Raw genomic sequence first — 22,041 nt, 5'->3', positions numbered from 1 at the left:
TCCCTACCAACTCTATGATTCTATGATCTAAAGTAGCCAGAATTGGGAAAGACGTTTCTTTACTTTAGAGTCTGGAGAAACACTGCCAGATAGAGAAGGCAATCCTTGGGGAGATGGGTCTGTCATCTGATTCTGTAGAAGCCATGTTCATAAAACTTGGTATGTTCCTAAATTTGGAGGAATATCTCTGTGTGACTCAGCAGCAGACTGAACTATTTGTATGTGAACAATCTCAGGTTCCAATCCATAGCATTTCTAGTTAAAAGGATTCCAGGAAGCAGAGGCTTTCTGTTTGTGAAAACTTGAAGGCCACAGTCAATCACAATAGAAAGTAATGAGCTAGATCAGGGGTAGTCAAACTGCGGCCCTCCAGATTCCGTGGACTACCATTCCCATGAGCCCCTGCCAGTGAATGCTGGCAGGGGCTCATGGGAATTGTAGTCCATGGACATCTGTGGTCCATGGACCCCTGAGCTAGATGAACCAATGGCAGTATTCCATATAAGGTAAAACCACAGTGGCATTTTGCAGTCTACCCAGCAGTGGTTCTCTAAGGTCACTTGTAACAAAAGCCTTCTGAGGGATGAACTAAAATAGATGACAGGAATACCCATTGGTAGCACTGGGAGAGTCCTGAAAGCCTATGGGATATAATGGGAGCCAGGAATGGCCATTTACTTGTATGGGCTCCATTGATCATACAAAAGTTGTACCATAAAGGTGGAATAGTTTTTGAGAAACCTGCCCTAGGCCCAGAAGGACAGCCCACAGAGTGGTATGATAGTCCCTGGAACCAGATAAATTTAGCTAGGACTAGAATGATAACTCCCAGAAGGAAATGATGGCCCATGGGAGTAGAATGACTGTTCTAGGACTACAATGACAGCTCCTGGAAGTGTTCTGGGCCTGGGATGCCAACCCCCAGAAGGAAACAAAGGCCCAGGGAATAGAATAATCATTCTGTAACTGCAAATACAGACTTGCCCAGTGGAATAACAGCCCTGGGACAGGAATCAATGCTCTAGGACAAGAATGACCACCCTGCAAAGTATTTGGGGACTGAAATGACAGCCTCCACAATGGAATGACTGCCATGAGAATTGCAGAAGTGTTGTCATTCCAGTCCCAAGACACTTTATCTGGGCCAAAGAGCCCTCATTCTATTTTACGGATTGTCATTGTATGCTGTAATGTATTTCAATGGAGCTCATTCATTCATTCAATTCAATTTATGCAGGTGAATTGGCATTCCTGATTCCCATTATATTCCATAACCAATTAGGCCTCTTCCAGTGTTTCCAATAGGCATTCCTGTCATTTTTTTTGTTTATCCCACAAAAGTCTTTCATTACAATAGACCCTGGAGAGTCTATTGCCAGGCATTATACACAATACCAAGGAAAATGGGCGGCTTGGTATTTGTCATATTTTGTTGGCTGGGCTGGGCTGGGAAGGAAACAAAAGCCCAAAACACAACCTAGTTGTCATTTGGTGCCTCCTTGTGTGGGTGGGTGCATATTTATAATACACATGCACATATAAAAATATTGGACTGGGTTCTTGGTTGTTGCTGTTTACTTAATTTATACCCCACTTTCCTTCCCAACTGGGACTTAAAAGTGGATTACAGCATTCTCTTCACATTTATCCTCACAACAATCATGTGTGGTAGGTTCGACTGAAAGTGCACCACTGGCACAAAGACTTCCAAAAACTTTTCTAGCACAGAAGATGCATGCCCTGAGCTGGACAGCCCAGGCTAGCCTGATCTCATCACAGTTCTGCAGAGCCTGTAAAAGGGAACTCTTCCACCAAACATTTGGTTGAGGTTAACTTGAACCAATGCCTTCCACTGGCCCTTGAGGGCCCCCCCACCATGAACTTCTGTACAGGAATTGGACCAGCCATGGGTCCATCAGTAGGCTTCAGTGTGAATTGCTGTTTTAATTACTGTTCTATTTTTCAACTGTACATTTTGTTCCATTGTTATTTTTGCTACTAATTTCCATGGCTACTAATTTCTCTGTATTGTCCTGTTCTGCTATGATCCATGTAAGCCTCAGGGGAAGGCAGTATGTAAATGTAATTAATTAATTAATCAACATCTCAAGCTAAGAAGGGTTGGCCCTGGTCGGTCAGTCAGTCACACTCTTTCTTTCTTTCTTTCTTTCTTTCTTTCTTTCTTTCTTTCTTTCTTTCTTTCTTTCTTTCTTTCTTATATTTATATACCATCCTCCCTTACAGCGCAGGGCAGTTGACACCGAACATAGGGATGTACAGTATAATTCAATAACATAAAGTAGAACACAATAGTAACAGTGGCTTCAGTCACCAGTGATAACAATTCCAATGACATTTCCATGTAACAGTTCCAATACTAATGGTGACAACGTTAACCTCTTAATTATGATCCCACAGGTTGGTCGGTTCAGGATTCAGTTCATGGGAGGGGCCCAGCATATGCTGGATGGGCAACCACCAAGGAAGTCTAAGGTTGCTGCTCAGAGCCAGGCCATAGGCCAACCATCCCTGAACATCCCTTGCCTTGAAAACCCTATGGGGTTGGCCGTAGGTCGGCTATGACTTGACAGAGATTTCCTCCACCTCCAGGAGATTCGAGTCTTAGGTCTACGAGGCCAGGGGTCTAGCACAATGCTGCCAGGGGCTCATGGTAATTGCAGACCACAACATCTGGAGAGCCACAGTTTGGCCACCCTATGGGGTCGCCGTAAGTCGGCCATGACTTGACCGCATTCTCATCCTCCACCAGGAAATTCAAGTCTGGGTCAGCCAGATCCTACCAGACCAGGAGTCTAGCACAATGCTGGCAGGGGCTCATGGCAATTGTAGTCCACGACATCTGGAGAGCCACAGTTTGGCCACGCTATGGGTTTGCCGTAAGTCAGCCATGACTTAACCATGATCTCCTCCACCAGAAAATTCAAGTCTGGGTCTTCCACATCCTACTAGACCAGGGGTCTCACACAATGCTGGCAAGGGCTCATGGAAACTGTAGTCCACGACATCAAGAGAGCCACAGTTTGGCCACCCTACGGGGTTGCCGTAAGTCGGCCATGACTTGACCGTGTTCTTCTCCTCCACCAGGAAATTTGAGTCTGTGCCTGCCAGGTCCTACTACACCAGGGGTGGCCAAAGCGTGGCTCTCCAGATGTCCATGGAGCCCAATTATCACGAGCCCCTGCATCTGGAGAGCTACAGTCCGGTCCCCGCTGTCCTAGACCAACCACCGACCACCACACTGGCTCTGCTAGGCAGCCTCTGACGGGAAGAGGGTTAGCAGCGCCAGGCCACGCGAGTAGACTCCGTTCAACCTTGGCCTGCCCCGTGTCAAGCCCCCCCCCCGCAAGAACAGCCGCCGAACGCGCTGAGGGGGCGGAGACGTCGCGCGGCGAGGGAAGGAAGAGCCGTTGGCCGAGGCCAGGGGGCGGCCGCGCCTCTCCCCTCCCCCCACGCCCTCCATTGCCCGGGTAACCGGCGCCGGGGGGGGGGTACGGTGAGCCGCGGAGGGGAGGGGCCGCGGCGGCAGCTGCCCAAGCCACGCCCACCGATCGCGCGAGAGGGAGAAAGGGGGGGAGGGGCTGTCTTAAAAAAAAATTCTCACCGTGACGAAGCCTTTGCGGCGCCGACCTCGGCGACAGGCGACATGGCGGGAGCGGCGGCGGCAACGGGCCGGTTGACCAGAAAGAAAAGCGGGTACCCAACCACCCCCCCTCGCTGCCCTCTCACACCCGGAAGCGGAAGTGCCTCCGGAGGATATGACGTCCGGGAGGCGAGCCGGTTGGCCAAAGTGCCGGTTGCTTGCTCAAACCCCCCCTCCCTCCCTTCGCTTATCCGGCTTTAAGCCGTTGCCGCTCGTAAAGGACGGGTTTGTTTCGCCGGGTTTGCGTGTGTAGGTCGCGTTTGGGGACCGAGGGGGGTTAGTGGCGTTTTTTCTCCTCGCCCTTCCCCTCACGCCGAAAGTTTTTTGGGGGGAGAATTCTGATCGAGCCCCCTACCGGCCAAGCCCCGCAACTGCAGGCTGCTTCGCGGAGGGTGCAGTAGTGAGGCTTGGCCAGTAGGGGGCTCTTACGGAATTTCCTCCGCGGCGTCCGAAAGGGGGGCAGCGCTGAGACGCTCGTGAGGGTTTAAGGCGCCTGCGCGCTGGGGAAGGCTCTTCTGGTGGATGACTTGAGGGGCCGTCTCGCCTCAGTAATTGATTTTATTGCGGTGTTTTGTTGTGAATAAACATACCAAAAAAGGTATGCTGCGAAGGCCAGAGATTGTGTCCCATTTTAACAGGCTCGCTTTAGATCATACTGCGTGGCTCCGATCCAGTTATATACAGGTAGAAGAAGGTGTGGAGGCCAGCCAAGGCCTCTTCGAAATAAAATGCTACCGGACTTATCTGCCCCCCATCCACTTGCCATGGTACTACCAGAAACTTTTAACAAGTACCGTTGTAAAGTCAAATTAAGTATGTGTAACTCCTTTGGTACTAGGACATGCAGACTTGCAGAGCTGTTTTTTTTTTTTTTTTTTAACTTCTGCCATTGTTTTCCTTCCTCTTTTTATAAAAGGGGAAGCTGGTATATATGAATTGAATAAATAATTAAATTATTTTTATCACCAAAGGTAACATGAGCAACAGCAATGCTTCCTTCCCCTTTTGTGTGGTTTTAACTGTTTCTTTAAAAGGTATTGCATGACGTTAGTTCATACATACATATCTTTATTGCAGTCATAGACCAGCAAAATCCAAATAATTTCACAGTTATTTATTTATTTATTTATATTTTTATACCGCCCTTCCCTACGGCTTTGGGCGGTTTACATAAAACATTTTTCAACATTCACATAGAACACTATCAAAATCAATATAACAAATTAGACAAATAATATGGCTAAAACATGGTTTTACTCATAAAATAGCATTATATCAAACACTTAGACTATCAGTCTAAAATACAAATTAAAACTAAATGGAAATATAGGTAATTGTTCTAATTGCTCTCAGGGTCAGTTAAGTTTTAGTCAACTTCCGATGCATTTTCGTGGCTGACGTTAGTTCGGTGGTTATAGAATTAGATCATCCCACGAAGCAGAAATAAAATCTCCAGATGCATACGATGCTTATATAGTTTATTTTAGTTAAAGGGTTCCTGCAGTTACTTGGTTCCTTGCCACTTTATCTTATCTTAGATTAGATGCCACTGATTGTCTCAGCATGCAATGCTAACATTTAAAAACTTGAGAACAGGGGGGAAAAAACCAATAACACTGCAGGCTTTGCCAGCGGCCAAGAAAGAGGGACCTCTCAGCCCATCTTGCTTTGGTCCATGATTTTGATATCGAGACACGTGTCTGTAGTCTTCACGCATTACAAATGTGTCTGGCTTTCAACTACAGGGCTGTAACCATGACCAACCCTGGAACGATATAATACTTGGCACATAATATTATGAAAGTAATGTGAACACTGATGCTGTGGTTCAACCAGGATTTCCGGATGTATACAAATGTATAAAGATACACCCATGTTATCCATACTTCAGTGTTTGCTATGGGAAACACAAAGATCTTGTTTTCCTTAGAAAGGTTAAATGCATCCTGATACAAGAAATCATAAATGAAGAAGTCAGTCCCAAATCTGCATAGATTAAAAATAAGGCAAACTTGAATTCTGCAAATTGTTAGTACTTTATAAATATAAAAAAGCCTTAATACCATTTCCAGGCAATGCAAACATCTCTATCGTAACGCATCATTCAACCCTCACCTCCACACACACACACCTTCAAACAGTCTTGCAGTCAGGTCTTTACTTGTAAAGAGGTGCCATTTAAAAAGGGACATTTAGCTTTTTAGATGTTTTGGCTTCTGTATCCCAGATGTATGTTGTGCCCCATGAAATCTGCTTTGCATCCATCACCATCTAACCAACTCATGTCTAAAACTTTGATCTGATTTTCACTTCAGGAAGTCTACAGGCCAAAAACACCGAGGCTTTTCTGTCTTGACCCCAAAACACCTTTCTCTCCCATTCTCTTTGTGTGTGCGCACATGCACACACAAAACATTCATACTAAAGAAGGGTTTTAGAGATCTTGAAAGCTGACTCATTACTTTGTGAAATTTGCTCCTATTAAAAACATATTACTGTTTTTAGATTTATCTTTCTTTTTGTAATCCCAAAATATGAGGATATGGAATGCATAGTCCTGCTATTTTACAATACTCAAAAGCAATGCGTAGATAGCTAACTTGGAGAAGATTTGGGTTTATTGCATACTACTGCATTGCCAGCTGCAATTAAAATGGAATAGCTTGAGTTTCTGTGTAACCCAATTCAAAATGCCAGTTCAAAATGCCAATTCAAAATGCCAATTCTCTAGAATTCGTTCACAATATTTAATGGTAAGTTCCATTAACTGCAACAGGAGTACACATGCTCATTGTTACACCTAGCTTACCATTTGCCTGCTTCAGCCAAGCAATCTAGCAGTTCGGACTTCTCACCTACCTTTATATCCAGGCTAGTGGGAGAAATGCATGTCATGGAAATTACATCATGTCAACATCATTTCTACCCCTTATGGATCCTCCAAAATTCCCAGCAGTGGGCCAGCCCTAGTTGCAGCCCTGGTTTATGATAGATTTAGATATTAAAAAAAATGGTGCAACAAATCTCTGAAAGAGCTACATTCTTACTTAGAATTGAGCTACAATGATCTTAATAAGTGTTTAATAAGACACTTAATAAGTGTCTAAAACAGTGGTCCCCAACCCCTGGTCCGGTGACTAGTACTGGTCCATGGATCAGTCGGTATCGGACCGCGGCTGTTCCTCGTCCTCCTCCCTGGCTGCTGCCTCGGGGACTGCCCTGCCAGTCTGCTGCCAGCTCACCTTTGGTGCTCTCCAACAGCTGCCATGACTGGGGCTCCCCATCGGCGTAGGACTGCGCAGCTGCTGCTGGCAGTGCCTCCCAGCGGGTGGCGGGAAGTCAGGGGCGCCGGCAGGAAAGTAATTGGAGCAGGGGCTCAGGCGGTGGCAACATCCCTCGGCAAAAGACTACCCCCCCTCGGGCCTCAGTAAAATTGTCAAGCATTGACCGGTCCCCAATGATAAAAAGGCTGGTGACCACTGATCTAAAATATATGTTTTTTTCGTTGCGAAAAATACACAAAAGCTACAACATGGCAAACATTTCAAGCGGATTCCTTCCTAGTATACCAAAGGTCTCATTTTTTTTAAAAGAAGATATTGTTAGATGAGGATGTTGAGTTCAGCGTTCCCTCTTAGTTGTGCGCATGAGCAACTGCTCAGTAACTTAGGAAGGCCGGCTCAGCAGCTGCACATGGTCTTGCACTGACCATTGCTCGTTTTAAGACGACAGCAGTTATGTTCTGCTCAGGACATGAACTGCTCTGCTCAGTAGAGGAAAAAGGTTAGAGAAAACATTGAGTTGCAACCAATTTAGCAACCACAGCTTCCTGTTACATTATTGCAGCACCTGGGTTACCTTGTTAAGGTCTTTCTTTGAATAAGAGTTTTTTTTTCCCCTTTGCCTGTGCACTGCAACATCTGTTCTTCCCATCTTCCTGGTTTTCTCCAACTTTGATTTCTCCAGCTGTACTATTCCAATTTCTGGACTTCACTGCCTTACTGTTCCCTCCACTTGTAGAATGTCTACGTCAAACTATTTGTGTTTGTGATTGCTTTTCACCAGCATCAGGAGGCATAATTTATACTGACCCTCCACTTGTACTGCAGGCCCAAATTCCTGCAGGTCTCATTTCTTAGGAGTGGCATTTTCTTGTGAAATCATTCAAAATGGTATGTATATTTAACAATGCAAGAAAAGGGAGAGTAAGCACATACAAGCACACAAGAAAGAGAAGAACAGTCTGAGTGGAAAGGTCCCTGTTGGTGTAACACTGTAGATTTGGCTGATTAACTATGTCTGCTCTCCTCCTGCATTGGTGAACCCCACTCCTCTCTCATTGGTCAACCAGTATATACATCAAGTGAGGCAGAGTGGTGTAGTGGTTGGTGTCCTGAAGTAGGATCTAGGAGCAGCAGTTCAAAACTTCCTGGATGACCTTGAGTCAGTGTGTCTCAGCTTTACCTGTGTCCTGGGATAGTTCTGATTTCTACCCTATGGGCTGTTGAAACCATTCATGAACCTCATAGTTAAGCCCTCTGCAAACTTCGCAAATGTCCTTTTGGGGCTCAGAGCCCATGGCCACTGGCCAATGAAGAACGCAGCGCTCCTTTCTGCTATGGTACCTTCTCTTGAATTCCTGAGCAAATTATATTACATGGCCAAAGAGATATTAATTCACATATCTTCCAGCTGAAAGGGAAGAATTAACTATCAAGCACATGCCCTCATTGCATACTAATCCAAAGCACAAACACAATTCTCAGAGTTTAAAAAATTTGGACTTCTTCCATATCTTCTTTTCACTACAGCAACAGATAACTTGGTTATGGTTCTCTGTGGTTTCTGCATTGGGCCTGAGTCACTGCCTCTCATAAATAGGTCTGAATTTACCACAGTCCTGTGGCTATTTCTAGGAAGACCTGATAACTTTAATGTATCTGGTTAGAGTTGCTGTTCATCAGTGTATGCTTGGCACTGAATGAGCATGCCAGAATACCTGCACTATAGCTAGTGATCTTTATGGCTTAATGCAGTTCTGAGTGAAATTTTCCAAAGGAACCATGCCCTCCGTTCCCGTCTCTGTTGTTTGCCTAGAACACTTGCGACTGTCTTTTATGTTTTTCAAATTCTCGGAAAGGTGCTTCCTAAACTTCTTGGTGAGGAAACAGTAGATGACTGGATCCAGAACACAGTTTGCACCTAGGAGGAGCAAGGTCACCTGATGGAGGTCATTTACCAGCTGCTGGGTTGGGCAGTTGATCTTCCATGCCTGAAGAACCATCAAAGTCCAAGGCAGGTCCAGAATATGGTGGGGCACAAAGCAAACGATGAACACGGACAAAACGGTGCACACCATCCACAGTGCTCGTTGCCTAACACGGGCGCTCTTCCGGGCCTGCACCGGTTGGGACAACAGCGTCTGGATAATGAATGCATTGCACACCAAGACCACCAGGAAGGTGAGGAAGAAACAAACACATATGAGCACATGGAAACCAAGGACAGGAGTAATATTACCCTCAGTGTCATAGCGTTCAAAACACCGTTTGAAAGAATGTCCCTTAACCACCTCTTCAGTGATGCCTTCGTCAACAAGGAAGTATATGGCTGGGACAGCGATAAGTACCCAGATGGCTAGCGTCACATAGATGCCCCTTCTTCGTGTGGTGGATTGAGCAGCCGTAATTGGCTTAGTTACCGCTTGGTATCGATTGTACGTTATGACCCCCAAGAAGGCGACCGAGCAATAAGTATTGACAAAAAACAAGTAGCCGCCCAGATTACACAAAAAAGCAGGCATGATCCAGTCCCCCTTGTGGTGGTAGTATACAATCCACATGGGCAGCGTGGCCAGGAACAGCAGGTCCGCCGTGGTCAGGTTGACCATGAATATTTTTATTTCATTTAATTTCTTGGTAGCGTATACCCGAGTGAAAATCCACAAGACATAGCTGTTGGACAGGAAGCCCAGAATGAAGATGATGCTGTAGTAAGCCGTGAATAGGATATATCTGAATTCAGAGTCCACATTACAGTCTTGATTATGGACACCGAGGGTTGAAATGTTTTTCTCTTCACCATCTTGGGGCATCGCTGCTGTAGTCATTGTGATTGCGTTAATGTGGAGCATGTGGTTTTCTGTTCTTATCCTAAAAATAAGAATGAAATAAGTCATGCAGAAGGAGCAAGCACAGATAGTCTTTAATTCCTCATAATGTCTGTAACCTTGTTTTACTGACACTTGTTTTAACTCTGCTTTCTGTTACAACGCCAAATGGGCTTGGATATAAACACTTGAAATTTTTAAAAAACTGATCACAGTGAAAATTGCTTGATATGTTGATGAAAAGCCCTACTGAGATAAAACTACCAAAGAACAACAGCCAACTTGGTGTAGTGATTAGGAGCGTGGACTTCTAATCTGGCAAGCTGGGTCTGATTCCCCGCTCCTCCCACATGCAGCCAGCTGGATGACCTTGGGCTCACCACAGCATAAAGCTGTTGTGACCGAGCAGTAATATCAGGGCTCTCAGCTTCACCTCCCTCACAGGGTGTCTGTTGTGGGGAGAGGAAAGGGAAAGCGATTGTAAGCCGTTTAGAGGCTCCTGGTAGAGAAAAGCGGCGTATAAGAACCAGCTCTTCTTCTAGTTTAGGCAGGTTTCCAAAGGGGGGGGGGTCAGTGATGAGGTGCCATCTTCATTTTTGGTTTCTCCCCACACCTTTTTTGCCATCTAGTTTTTGTCTGAAAAGCGTGGTGGGGGGAGTGGCGTTTGCAGTTTTGTTAATGTTCCCAGCAAATTGCCATTAAGTGCCTTGGAGGGAAGTGAAAGTTCTTCTCTAAAGGTCAAAAGAAGACTTTGTGATATGCCACTCAGTCCACCTTAGCTGCACAGTTAGTCAGCCAGGCTAGGCAGTCAGGGATGTGGTAACTTAACTGCTGAGTCTGGTCATGGGGGAAGGGTCCTTCAGTATGAAATGACCCAAAAGTAGCATCAGCCGTAGCTTAACAAGAGCTACCCATTGATCTCCTGCCTCCACCCCAACCTCTGCTCATTCCCACTACCTCTATACCTGGAGCAGATAATGCTCCCCATTCCCTGTTCATCTAATTCTGTATGCTCCCCAGCTTCTTGCAGAAATATTTCTTTAAAGACACTTGAGGAAATGAGGAAGTGTGGTGCCCTTTCTCCACTCACACAGAGTGCCTACCAATCTACACCTCTCAGGTTCAGGGTTACAAGTTGGCCTAGCCATCACACATCACTACCTTTCTCTCATCTCTTAAAATCTCTATAGAGAGCCATGACCATTTCACCTCTGTCTCTCATTCACAGAGACATCACCAGGCAGGGCAGCTCAGCCCCCTTTTGTAACCGGCCTTCACCCATAGGGCCATCTGCGGTCCAGGTCCAGCATATCTGAGAGACCGCCTATCTATCAATCAAACTTTATTACAGTCGTTCAGACCAAGTTATATGAAGTAGATACCTAAGAGACCAAAAGAATATGGTCATGTAATATAATACAGTTTTTAAAAGATCATAAAATAGAACTTAAAACTATGCTACTTTGGAGCATCGGATTTTTATGGCGGCGGCACAAAACTTAGCTGGGTTGTCACCTGGGGGGACTCATCACTTAGCAGCTTCTTTGCTTGATCTACATCATGATGTTCTGGCAAACTTTTAAAGGAGTTGTTCAATCAAGTTGCTACGAATGTCTACCGCCTATCTACACTTCCTGAAGAATGCTCCTTTCTATGAATACCAACCAGTTGGTGTTCCCTGGCCCTAAAGAAGTATGTTTGGCCTCAATCAAGGCCAGGGGATTTTCTTGGTAGAATGAGATCTCAGAACACATCAGAGCCCTGTCAAAACTAGCACAGTTCCGCAGGGCTTGTAAAACAGAACTTTTGGTTGGGGCCAAAGCTAAATAACATCGACCTCTTCCATGGCCCTACCCATCCACCTCCTGGTTACCCACACTGAATGGAAGAAGCCCCAAATTACTGCCAGACCCTTGCCTCATCTGAGGGATGAAATGTCACTGGTGCTTTTAACCTGTTTGTGTCAATGACTCTTAAAATTAATTTTCAACTCAAATTTTACTTGTTCTAGCTTTATTGCATTAAATCTTTATATTGTTTACTGCCCTGAGCCAGCTTGCTGAATAGGGCAGTATAGAAGTCGAATGAATGAATGAATGAATGAATGAATGAATGAATGAATGAATGAATGAATGAATGAATGAATGAATGAATGACAACTCACTCAATTTCTGGGGCTGGAAGTTCATGCACTAGTCCATTCAAACACTGCCCCTCTTTATTGATTTCTTAAAACAGGTATCGGCTGAGATCTTCACTCATGTGTGTGTGTATGTTTTCCCCGAGACATAGAGCCCACAAAGTTAAACAAGGAGTTAACTTTTATTTCTGGTTTGAATATAACCCTGAAGAAAGTAAAGTAGAGCTGACAATATTTCCCTGTTCCATCATAGAAGGCATGGGAGAGAAGTCAGCATGGGATAGCTCCATGTTAAACCTCAGAAGCAAAGCAGGGTTAGTACTTGGAAGGGAGTCTGCCAAGGAAGACTCAGCAGAGGAATGTAACAGCAAACCACCTCTGCCTTGAAAGCCACTTGCAGGGATTGCCTGCCATAAATCAGCCTGTCAATAGGAAAGGGACATTCTCTCAGGAACTTACTGGTTCTCCAAGTCCTATCTCCTTACCCCAAACTGTCTGCATCTCTCTTGCTCTAAATGATTCCTATTGTATTTCCTATTGTATTTTGATGGGACAATACAGGCCATTAAGATTCTAGTAACCGCATTCAGATTCCAAGCCACATATAAGTTTAATTTCTTCAGGATAAATCTAGCCAAATTATTGTTCAACTTAGTAGGCATACGTTACATTCCCCATTCCTCCCACTTTGGGTATATCACCTGCCAGTACATCTATCAGATTTATCTATAACCAATCATCAATCAGGTCACACTGTACCCTCCCATGGGCAGTTTAGGGGCTGGCCCAGGAATTTCAAACATTATATCAACCCTTGCACAATCCCAACCTGTGTGTTATCAGTGCACTACCTTTGGGACTCTGCACCCAATGTCTCTTGGAGACCACACCCTCAGCTTTATCTGTTATTTTCACTTTGGCCCATTCACACACTTGCTAGGATCGACCAATTTGTTCTATTCAAAGCAGAGAGTTCTTTTTGACTTTGGATGACCTTTGTCCTCGGGCACACATTTGTTCACAGACCAGAGATGGAAGAAAAATAGTCTTCCTCAGATTAAATGAACAACCATCATAACTGTGGAGGTATAAGGCAAAAGCAAATTGTCGCAAATGAGTAAACTGTGTCATAATATACAAATTAAGCAACTTAAGGAAGAGTGCATGCATTCGAAAGCTCATGCCTTGAACAAATCTTTGTTTGTCTCAAAGGTGCTATTTTTGTTGTGCTACTTCAGACCAACATGGCTACCCACTTGAATCAGGGACAGAAGAACCCTTGTGGGTGATGATGACAGCTATAAAGGTAAAGGTAGAGGTATCCCCTGTGTAAGCACCAGGTCATGTCTGACCCTTGGGGGTGACACCTTCTAGCGTTTTCTTGGCAGACTCAATATGGGGTGGTTTGCCAGTGCCTTCCCCAGTCATTACCATTTACCCCCCAGCAAGCTTGGCACTCATTTTACCGACCTCGGAAGGATGGAAGGCTGAGTCAACCTTGAACTGGCTGCTGGGATTGAACTCCCAGCCTCATGGGCAAAGCTTCAGACTGCATGTCTGCTGCCTTACCACTCTGCACCACAAGAGGCTCTTGATGACAGCTATAGAGCTGTCCTATTGCATTAAAGACTCAAACTTCTCATTAACCTGGATGCCCATATTTGTGTCATGAACCCCTTGTTCCTGACCCGTACTCGCCCCTTTTGAGGTTCCCTTGATTGCTTTGCGCTCCAGGATCTCCCACTGAGTTGTGGCACCTTCCTAGGCCCGCCTGAGAGTGCCCCTCCCAACTCCTCCTGCATTTCAAAGGGTCATCCTGCATTCACTTCCTTATCTCTTCTCACAAGGCTGGGAACTCAGTCTAAACACCAGATGGTCAGATGGGTTGTTTTGGAACCTTTCAGATCAGAGGACATTATTGCTCTTTCTGTGTGAATCAATGTTCCTGCCAAATGCTGCCCCTATGTCCCCCTCCCCATGCCAAGGTATATATGCTATGCAACCCCTTTCCCCAGCGTCTCTGTCAAGGTTCCTGTCTAAGACCGTATGCAATGTGCTGATCTTTGTCCTGATTCTCCAAATAAAGACTTTTACTTAAAGCTTCATCCTAAAGCCCAGGAGTGATGTCTGTCGTGCGAATCTGCTGGGTCTCCACCGCTTGGTTCCTGACAATTTGTTTCTTTAAGTAGCTTCTTGAGGTGGCCTCTGAGTAGGACCAGAACAAAACACGCTGCTTAATTCTTTCCCCTCCTGTCATTTTTCAGCTCAAAGAATCCTTTCACTAAGGAGAGGAAGCTTAAGGTCTGTTTATGAATATCCTTGCTTCAGAAGGCAGGGCAGGAAAGGTTTCAGCCGAGGACCAATGCAAGTAGCAGGGCAGGAAAAGCTCACACAGTGGTCTTTGAAGTGAGAACAAGAGTGTTGCAAGAAGCACACGAGGATATTGCGAGAGTACTTGGGTTACTCTGGGACCTATTGGAGGGTATGTGGAAGTGCTCTCTCTGTTCACATCACACAAAAGAGGAATTGAGCAGAATGAGGGGGGGGGAGTTAAGGGCGTGTTGCCTCTTGTGGCAGATCCAGAAGAAGGTCTCATGCCCCATTCCCCACAAAATCCCATTTTCTGTCTTCTTCTTCCTCTGTTTAGCTTTTCGTCTGCTTCTTCCTAACCTATCACATTTAAAAATTATAGGTCTATAGATTGAGAAGGGTCCTTGCCAGTGCCTTCTAGCAACAGGAGACTTCCCTAGGGATGGACACAATTGACTCATGAGCTAAAGTCTGTGGTTCACAAACTGAACTCATGGTAGGCCAACAAGCATGAACAAGCATGAACTTTCAAGGTGAGTGAGAGAGAGAGAGAGAGAGAGAGAGACTCCATCCTGTGAATTTGGTATGTTTACTTTGCAGGGGGCCTTTCTATACACTTTTGAACCTGCACTTGGCAAGCCCCTCTCAAATCAAATCTGCACATAACTTGGCAGGATCCATCCTGTACATTCCTGAACCTGTGCCTGTCATTTCCCCAGAGAGCAATTTCCTTGGGGTACCCTCTTTGGGAAACCATAACTCAGACCCTTTGAGTCCAAACCTCGCCAAACTTGGTGGGAAGGCAAAGGAGAGGCAACCAGAGATCTCTTTTGAGTCTGGTTTCTCTAGCATGCTTGGGTGGGCATTCGACCACATCATTAACCAAACAGTTTGTTTGATGCTAAAAGAATTTATGTCTCATGGAACCAGGTACATGACAAACCACAAAACCCATTGCATCTCCCTGTTTTGTCCATATCCATGGATTCATAGGATCTTATCCATAGACTGAAGTGCCCAAATTACTGAATACAAAGATCTGGTTAGTCTTATTTTGAATCCAACCAAAGGTCAACTCTGCCATTGGAAATAACACATTGACATGCATTCCTGGTAATGTACTTCCCTTTGTTTTGTTATAGCAGCCAAACTTTAGCTCAAACTCATAAAGTCTGGAGAACTAAGCAGGGTTGGTCACTGTCAGTACGTGGACAGGAGACCACTTAAAGACAAGGGTTGCGGTGCAGAGGAAGGCAACAGCAAACTACCTCTGCTGATCTCTAGCCTTGAACACCCCATCGCAGAGGGTCAACAGCGCATGACTCAACAGTGCATTCTTTTCTAGTTCTGTTCTTGCCAGTTGTTGGAAATTAGCCATCTTGGAGGCAAAGTAAGATGAGATGGTCACTCCTCTTAACAAAGAATCCTCCTTTTCATGCCTCAAGTCACAAGAGGCCACAGGTAGCCTCTGTTTTGTGCTGAGCCATGGAAAGGAAGCTGAGGATGCAGCAAGACTAAATTAGACAGGGTTGAAGAGGGACACTGGTAGACCATGTATTTTGCATACAGCAGGTCCCAGTGTCAGTTCCGCATATCTCTAGTTAAAGATCTACAATGACAAATGTTGAGAAAAACATTTAATTACCTGAGATCTTGAAAAGCCACTGTCAGTCAGAGAGGACTTTACTAGGCTAGACAAAATAGTGATCTGGCTTCCACTTCATATACACACAGGAATTGATTCAAATTTCTGCACTGTGGAACACTGGACACCGGCAGAGCAAAGAAGCCTTAGCCGAGAAGTCTAGATGTCCAGAGGTCAATTTCTATGAATTGCATCCATAAGAAAAACATCCACTTACCAGACTCTAGACTAGAGGCTGGCGGTTCTCTATTGAGTCCAAACCTTGGGCAGACCATGGGAATGGCAGTACATCAACAAGCAAATTGTATTTTAGGTTGTGGGCGATATTTCTGCTAACCTCTGCTTGCCAGCTCTTCGCCCAGGAAGCCAGAAATGAGAAGGATGCAACAAGAAGCACCTAGAAATGAGGAAGCAGTGAGATCACAACCAAGGAAGTGAGAATGGCAGATTTACCACAAAGGGTGGGAGAAGCCATGGTAAGCTCTGAGGTATTCTTTGGTTGGCTTGTTCCTGAAATGCCTTCTAGAGATTCAGCCTGCTGCTAAAGCAGAGCTAATTATTGTTGTCATTAACCTAATGGCATCCAGTAAACAGATTACAAAACCACAAAAAAGCCATTTCAGCTTTGGCAAAGCCTAAGGCCCCAGCCAGTTGTCTGCCACTGAACGTCAGTCAGTGAACACCTGTCACCATTCACGGACTCTGCCAGTTTCTCTACCCAAGTTTGAAATGGCATTGAGAAAGAAGAAGAGCTGTTCTTTTGTACCTGGCCTTTTGCTTCCTGAAGGAGTCTCAATCGCCTTCCCTTCCACTCCCCACAACAGACGCCCTGCAAGGTAAGTGGGGCAGAACGAGCTCTGAGAGAAATGTAACTGGCCCAAGGTCACCCAGCTGGCTGCTTGTGGAGGAGGAGTGGGGAATCAAACTTGGTTCTTAACCCAATGCTTTTAACCATGACACCACACTGGTTCTCAAGGAAGGGCATTATCTGCTTCATGATTTTTGCTGCAGAAATCTCAGCAGCCAGAACAGGAAGATACCAGATCCTACGGAAATACTAGAAATGAGTGTCTTCATTATGTGCACCTAGTAATTTAGGCACCCTATAGTCCTCTGCTTTCTATTGTGGGTTAGGTAAAATGGTGTCCCGTGGGGTGAGGCTTGAGACCTTTAAGGACCTAGTGTGGAGGGGGGGAAATCCCATCTCCCTGATGGCCCTTACTTTCTCTCTTCATCCATCCCCCTGATTGTGCAATTTCCTTTCCCCTCCCATTGCATGCTTGCCTTCTCTGCAGCCCCCTTTTGTGCACTTTTCTTCCCCCTAAATCTATTGTTACAAGTTTTGTTTCCCCCTCTTATCCTCTTGTCCAATATTTAGATTTTAAAAAATCTTTTCCCCTGCAGTTTTTTCTTGCAGGGTTTGCACACTCAAATGATAGATCTCATTTTTCTAAAAGTGTCTTTTTGGTTGAAGATTTTCTTGCAAATGAATACACAATACTGAGAGGTCTCTTTCTGTAGGTTCTTTGAACTACATGGTGGAGAAGAGTTGGGGGTTAGAGATCTAATTTCTCCTTTAAGGGACTGTGGGAGTACTAACAACCCTGTTGCCAGAATAAGGAACAAAAAATGAATTACACTTCTACAAGAACAAGGTTTAAAACAAGGGGAAGCAAAAATAAAGAATAGACAACTTCAGCATATATTAATTTATATGTTGATGATCTTATAGTGATGATGTAAAAGAAATAGATGAAAAAATAAAAAGGTATAAGCAATTAGGTACAATACACCAATATTTAGGAATGATAGAAAGAACTGAAAATGGACGTTTTCTTCTGGATAAAACCCATAAAATTCTGGACTTCACAGAATCCATAGATATAAAAGAAGTGAAACCTATGAATACACTAGAACTGGCGTCTCTTAACTTAAATGGAATACCTCTTAAAACTAATGAAGAATATGGAGAAGGCATTGGAAAACTCTTTGCATATACTTTACAGACCAGATATCTCTCTGGTGCTGCAGTTGGCATTTTAAGTAGAAAAACAAATATACCTAATCATCATGACACAAAAACCATGAAAAGCCTAGCAAGATACCTTAAAGGAACAGTAGACTTTCAAAATGTCAGCCAGTAACCAACCATAATTGGTTGGTTATATGGATGCTGATTGGGGAGAAGACAAGATTGACTATAAATTAGCAAGTAAAGGTAAAGGTATCCCCTGTGCAAGCACCGAGTCATGTCTGACCCTTGGGGTGACGCCCTCTAGCATTTTCATGGCAGACTCAATACAGGGTGGCCTTGCCAGTGCCTTCCCCAGTCATTACCGTTTACCCCCCAGCAAGCTGGGTACTCATTTTACCAACCTCGGAAGGATGGAAGGCTGAGTTGACCTCGAGCTGACTGCTGGGATCGAACTCCCAGCCTCATGGGCAGAGCTTTCAGACTGCATGACTGCTGCCTTACCACTCTGTGCCACAAGAGGCTCTTAAATCAACAAGTAGATATCTCTTATTTTATGGAGACAATCTCATAAGTTGGACAAGTCAAAAGCAATCAGTAGTTGCAAAATCCATAATGGAAGCGGGGTGTATATCAGCTTCAAATGCACACAGTGAATAGGAATGGATTATTTATTAACATTGGATCCTGCAGAACCCGAACCAATCATTTTATTTGCAGATAATCAAGCATGCATAGCACTTGCTAAACATAAAGGCAAGGAGTACTCATTTTGCTGTCAGATGTGTTTCCATAAGAGAAATGCAGCAACAAGGACTTACTGAAACCCAGTTTTGTCCTACTGACAATATGATTGCAGATATGTTCACCTAACTATTAGCAAGAGGAAGATCTGAAAACCTTAGAAGAGGACTGAAACTCCAGGAATTCAGTGCCTGATGGATGAGAAGGGGTGTTGGAATATGCATCCATTCTAGTCACGGAATGGAAATGGCAATGTTACTGTTTTCCAGTTTATATAAGTCAGCTAGGAAGTTGTGAAGTGAGAGATAGTAGGGGTGGGGGGGGAACTAACCACAATAGGCAGGGTTCTTTTCCCACTGTGCACTTCTGTAAATCTGTGCTTGTCTGCGAGATAAGATGCCTGTTAGTATGTAGAAGATATCAACCAGTCTAGTCCGGAAACGGTGTTTCTTATATGGGTTCTATACAACTGTAAATGTTTTGCTAGTAAACTATTTAGAGACTTGCTCACAGAAAACGTGAGAGTGTTTTTAGACAAAAAGAATACCACTTTACTCTGTTGAATCTCTACAGATCCCCTGCTGGAAATCCTCCAAAACCAACAGCCTTCCTGCTTTTTCCCTGGGGCAATCCTAAGAGACACCCTCTCACGTCTGGCCGCCGTCCCGATTGAAAAGTCACACGCCTACACCACGCACATTTATTGGAGAAACGTGTTGGGGGTGATCTCATTTCTCCTGAGCCTTTTTGCTCCTGCTGTTCTGAAGCCTGCTGGTTTGAATTGGGGGAGATCCCCAGGTACCTTCTGCAATTGCGTCCCCTGAGAGTAGCCACTGGAAGGGGTGGCTGACTACCTTCTCTCTCTGTGACCCACCACTGAGTGTGCAACTTGGGAGGGTCCCTCCACACCATGAGAGGGAGCATGTGAACAAGGGGTACTTGTCATCGGTAATGTGAGAAGGTACAGGGGATGAAGGCATCCTGCTGATGTTGTGAGGGGTGTTGCATGGAAGAGGCTGGAGGTCTGGAGGGGGTGGTAGAGGAAGAATGTCTGCAGCTGCGGTTTGCCTCATGGGAACCCAGATGCCTTCCCCTGCTCCACTGCCTGCATAGCTATGATGAGGAGCAAGATCCCCACAGTCTTATGGTTAGATTAGTAGCTGCGTCCAAAATTGGGATTATAGGATTACTCTCTCTGTGTAGTTTCTGTAGCAAAGAGGAAGGCAAAGAGTCCCCAATCTCTATTCATTCTCTGTGCCCTTCATTATTTTACAGATCCTGCCAGCAACTGGTACAGAGTGTGAAAAAGCATGTCATTCCTAACAAACACAATGTACACCCCCCCAAAGAATTCCCAGCACCCATCTAAAGCAAAACACTGCTTCACAGAGGTGAACAGCAGTCTCATTCCTTTCCCCAGCGCACAGGTGAGACAGGGAAAAGTGAGTTTATCTCCTGGATGGTTGCCCTTTGCTGCTTCGCAAGATTAGAGATGCCAGCCTCCAGGTGAGACCTGGGGATCCCCTGGAATTACAGCTCATCTATCTGACTACAGAAATCAGTTCCCCTGGAGAGAATGGATGCTCTAGAGCAGTGGTCCCCAACCCTTTTATCACTGGGGACTGGTCAACGCTTGACAATTTTACTGAGGCCCGGGGGAGGGGGTAGTCTTTTGACAAGGGACGCCACCACTGCCTGAGCCCCTGCTCCACTTGCTTTCCTGCCGGTGCCCCTGACTTCCCGCCGCCCACTGGGGGGCGCTGCCAGCAGCAGCTGTGCAATGCCATGCTGAGGGGGAGCCCCAGCCGTGGCGGCCGCTGGAGAGCACCAAAGGTGAGCTGGTGGCAGAGTGGCAGGGCAGCCCCTGAGGCAGCAGCTGGTGAGGAGGACGAGGAGGAGCCGCGGCCCGGTACCGACTGATCCATGGACTGGTCCTGGACCGGGGGTTAGGGACCACTGCTCTCGAAGGTGAACTCTATGCCACCACACCCCACTGAGGTCCCTGTCCTATCCCGGCTCCATCCCCAAATCTCCAGGGGCTTCCCAGACTAGATCTGGCAATCCCTCTCCCTCCTCTCCCCCCATGCATCAATAGTCAGGAGGGATCTGATAATTCCACATCTGCTGTCAAGAACTTCCGCTCATAAGACTGAGATTGTTTAACAGGTTTTTCTGGAGGGACCCATAATCACAAAGAACAGATGCCCAGGGACAGAGAGGATAAGATGGAGAGGGGGGAACCTTACCTTTTCAGAAAGACAAGGACTCTGGAGGTACCACGGAACCAGCTCCAAGACAAGTGCTAGGAAATCCCAGGCATCTTTCTCTGCAACATGGAATTCATTTCCCAAGATTAGCAAGCCGGAAGGAGCTGTGGGGAAAGAGGGAGTGGGGCTCTCAGGTAAGTGACTCACTGTCTGACAGCCTCTTCAGCTGGTTTCAGGGTTAAGACTTTGGTCTCGTTCCGTGGCAGATGCCTTCCTTCCAGGCAAAAGGCCAATAATATTATATAGTCCGTGCTTCCTCAAACAGGAAGAAATTCCAGCGGCAGCACTTCTGGGTTGCATTGCCTCTGGACATGACCCCATTTACTTTGTGTAGAAACATATCATACCCACATAAAGAAGCCTCAGAACCTCAGGGTGTACCAATAGGGCTTGAAAGTGCTAGATCACAGATAAGGGAGACTTGTGTTCAAATTCCCACTCAGTCGTGGAGCTACATTGTCAGGTCCTCCACGGCCACTGGCAGAGGATGGGGTGGTGGTGTAGGGATGCCAGATGCAGGTTGGGAAACTCCTAGGGATTTGGGGGTGGAAAATGAGGGAAGGGACCCCAGTAGGATTCAATGTCATAAACCCCAGTAGGACCCAGTGCCATAGACTCCACCCTCCAAAGCATCCATTTTCTCCAGGGAAACTGATCTTGGTAGTCTGGAGATGAGCTGAAGTCCCAAGGAATTCCCAGGTTCCACCTGGAGGTTGGCATCCCTGTAGAGCTCACAGAGGAATATTGAACCCGTCTCTCTAATTATGCTTGCTGTAGTGGTCTGGAGTGTAGACTTCTAATATGGGGAGCTGGGTTTGATTCTGCGCTCCCCCACATGCAACCAGACAGGTGACCTTGGGCTCGCCACAGCACTGATCAACTTGTTCTGACCGAGCAGTAATATCAGGGCTCCCTCAGCCTCACCCACCTCACAGGGTGTCTGTTGTGGGGAGAGGAAAGGGAAGGCAAATGGAAACCGCATTGAGCCTCCTTCGGGTAGAGAAAAGTGGCATATAAGAACCAACTCTTCTTCTTCAGTAATATCAGGGCTCTGTCAACCTCACCCACCTCACAGAGTGTCTGTTGTGGGGAGAGAAAAGGGAAGGCGAATGTAAGCCGCTTTGAGACTCCTTCGGGTAGAGAAAAGCGGCATATAACAACCAACCCTTCTTCCACAGCACAATTTTGAGAAC

The 22,041-nt window shown here is 45.7% G+C and overlaps 2 protein-coding genes across 4 annotated transcripts in view; both read right to left on the bottom strand.

Moving 5' to 3' along the window:
- EYA3 (EYA transcriptional coactivator and phosphatase 3) overlaps positions 1–3,778 on the bottom strand; it is a 75,686-nt gene extending 71,908 nt beyond the window's left edge. For both annotated transcript variants that reach the window (XM_077337103.1, XM_077337105.1), the window contains exon 1: positions 3,623–3,778. The gene's annotated coding sequence lies outside the window, so the exon portion shown is untranslated. The remainder of the gene's footprint in view (positions 1–3,622) is intronic.
- Positions 3,779–4,771: 993 nt separating this feature from the next.
- On the bottom strand, positions 4,772–20,947 carry PTAFR (platelet activating factor receptor). 2 transcript variants are annotated; one of them, XM_077337108.1, is made up of 3 exons: positions 20,828–20,945; positions 16,083–16,262; positions 4,772–9,813 (listed from the first exon to the last, which is right to left on the bottom strand). In XM_077337108.1, the coding sequence occupies exon 3, from the start codon at positions 9,792–9,794 to the stop codon at positions 8,682–8,684; it is 1,113 nt and encodes a 370-aa protein (XP_077193223.1). In that variant the 5' UTR covers positions 9,795–9,813; positions 16,083–16,262; positions 20,828–20,945; the 3' UTR covers positions 4,772–8,681. The 2 variants fall into 2 exon arrangements, with proteins under 2 accessions (XP_077193223.1, XP_077193225.1); XM_077337110.1 differs by lacking the exon at positions 16,083–16,262 and having other exon boundaries at positions 20,828–20,947.
- Between the last annotated feature and the right edge of the window lie 1,094 nt (positions 20,948–22,041).

Source organism: Paroedura picta, chromosome 5, assembly GCF_049243985.1.
Source record: "Paroedura picta isolate Pp20150507F chromosome 5, Ppicta_v3.0, whole genome shotgun sequence".
In the NCBI taxonomy this organism is placed as follows: domain Eukaryota; kingdom Metazoa; phylum Chordata; class Lepidosauria; order Squamata; family Gekkonidae; genus Paroedura; species Paroedura picta.
The sequence above is the reverse complement of the archived record's forward strand: the minus strand, read 5'-3'. Positions and strand labels throughout refer to the sequence as shown.

What these genes read in the sequence shown, in the direction of transcription:
- PTAFR (XM_077337110.1), bottom strand. Translation starts at nt 9,794, where the DNA reads ATGCTCCACATTAACGCAATCACAATGACTACAGCAGCGATGCCCCAA.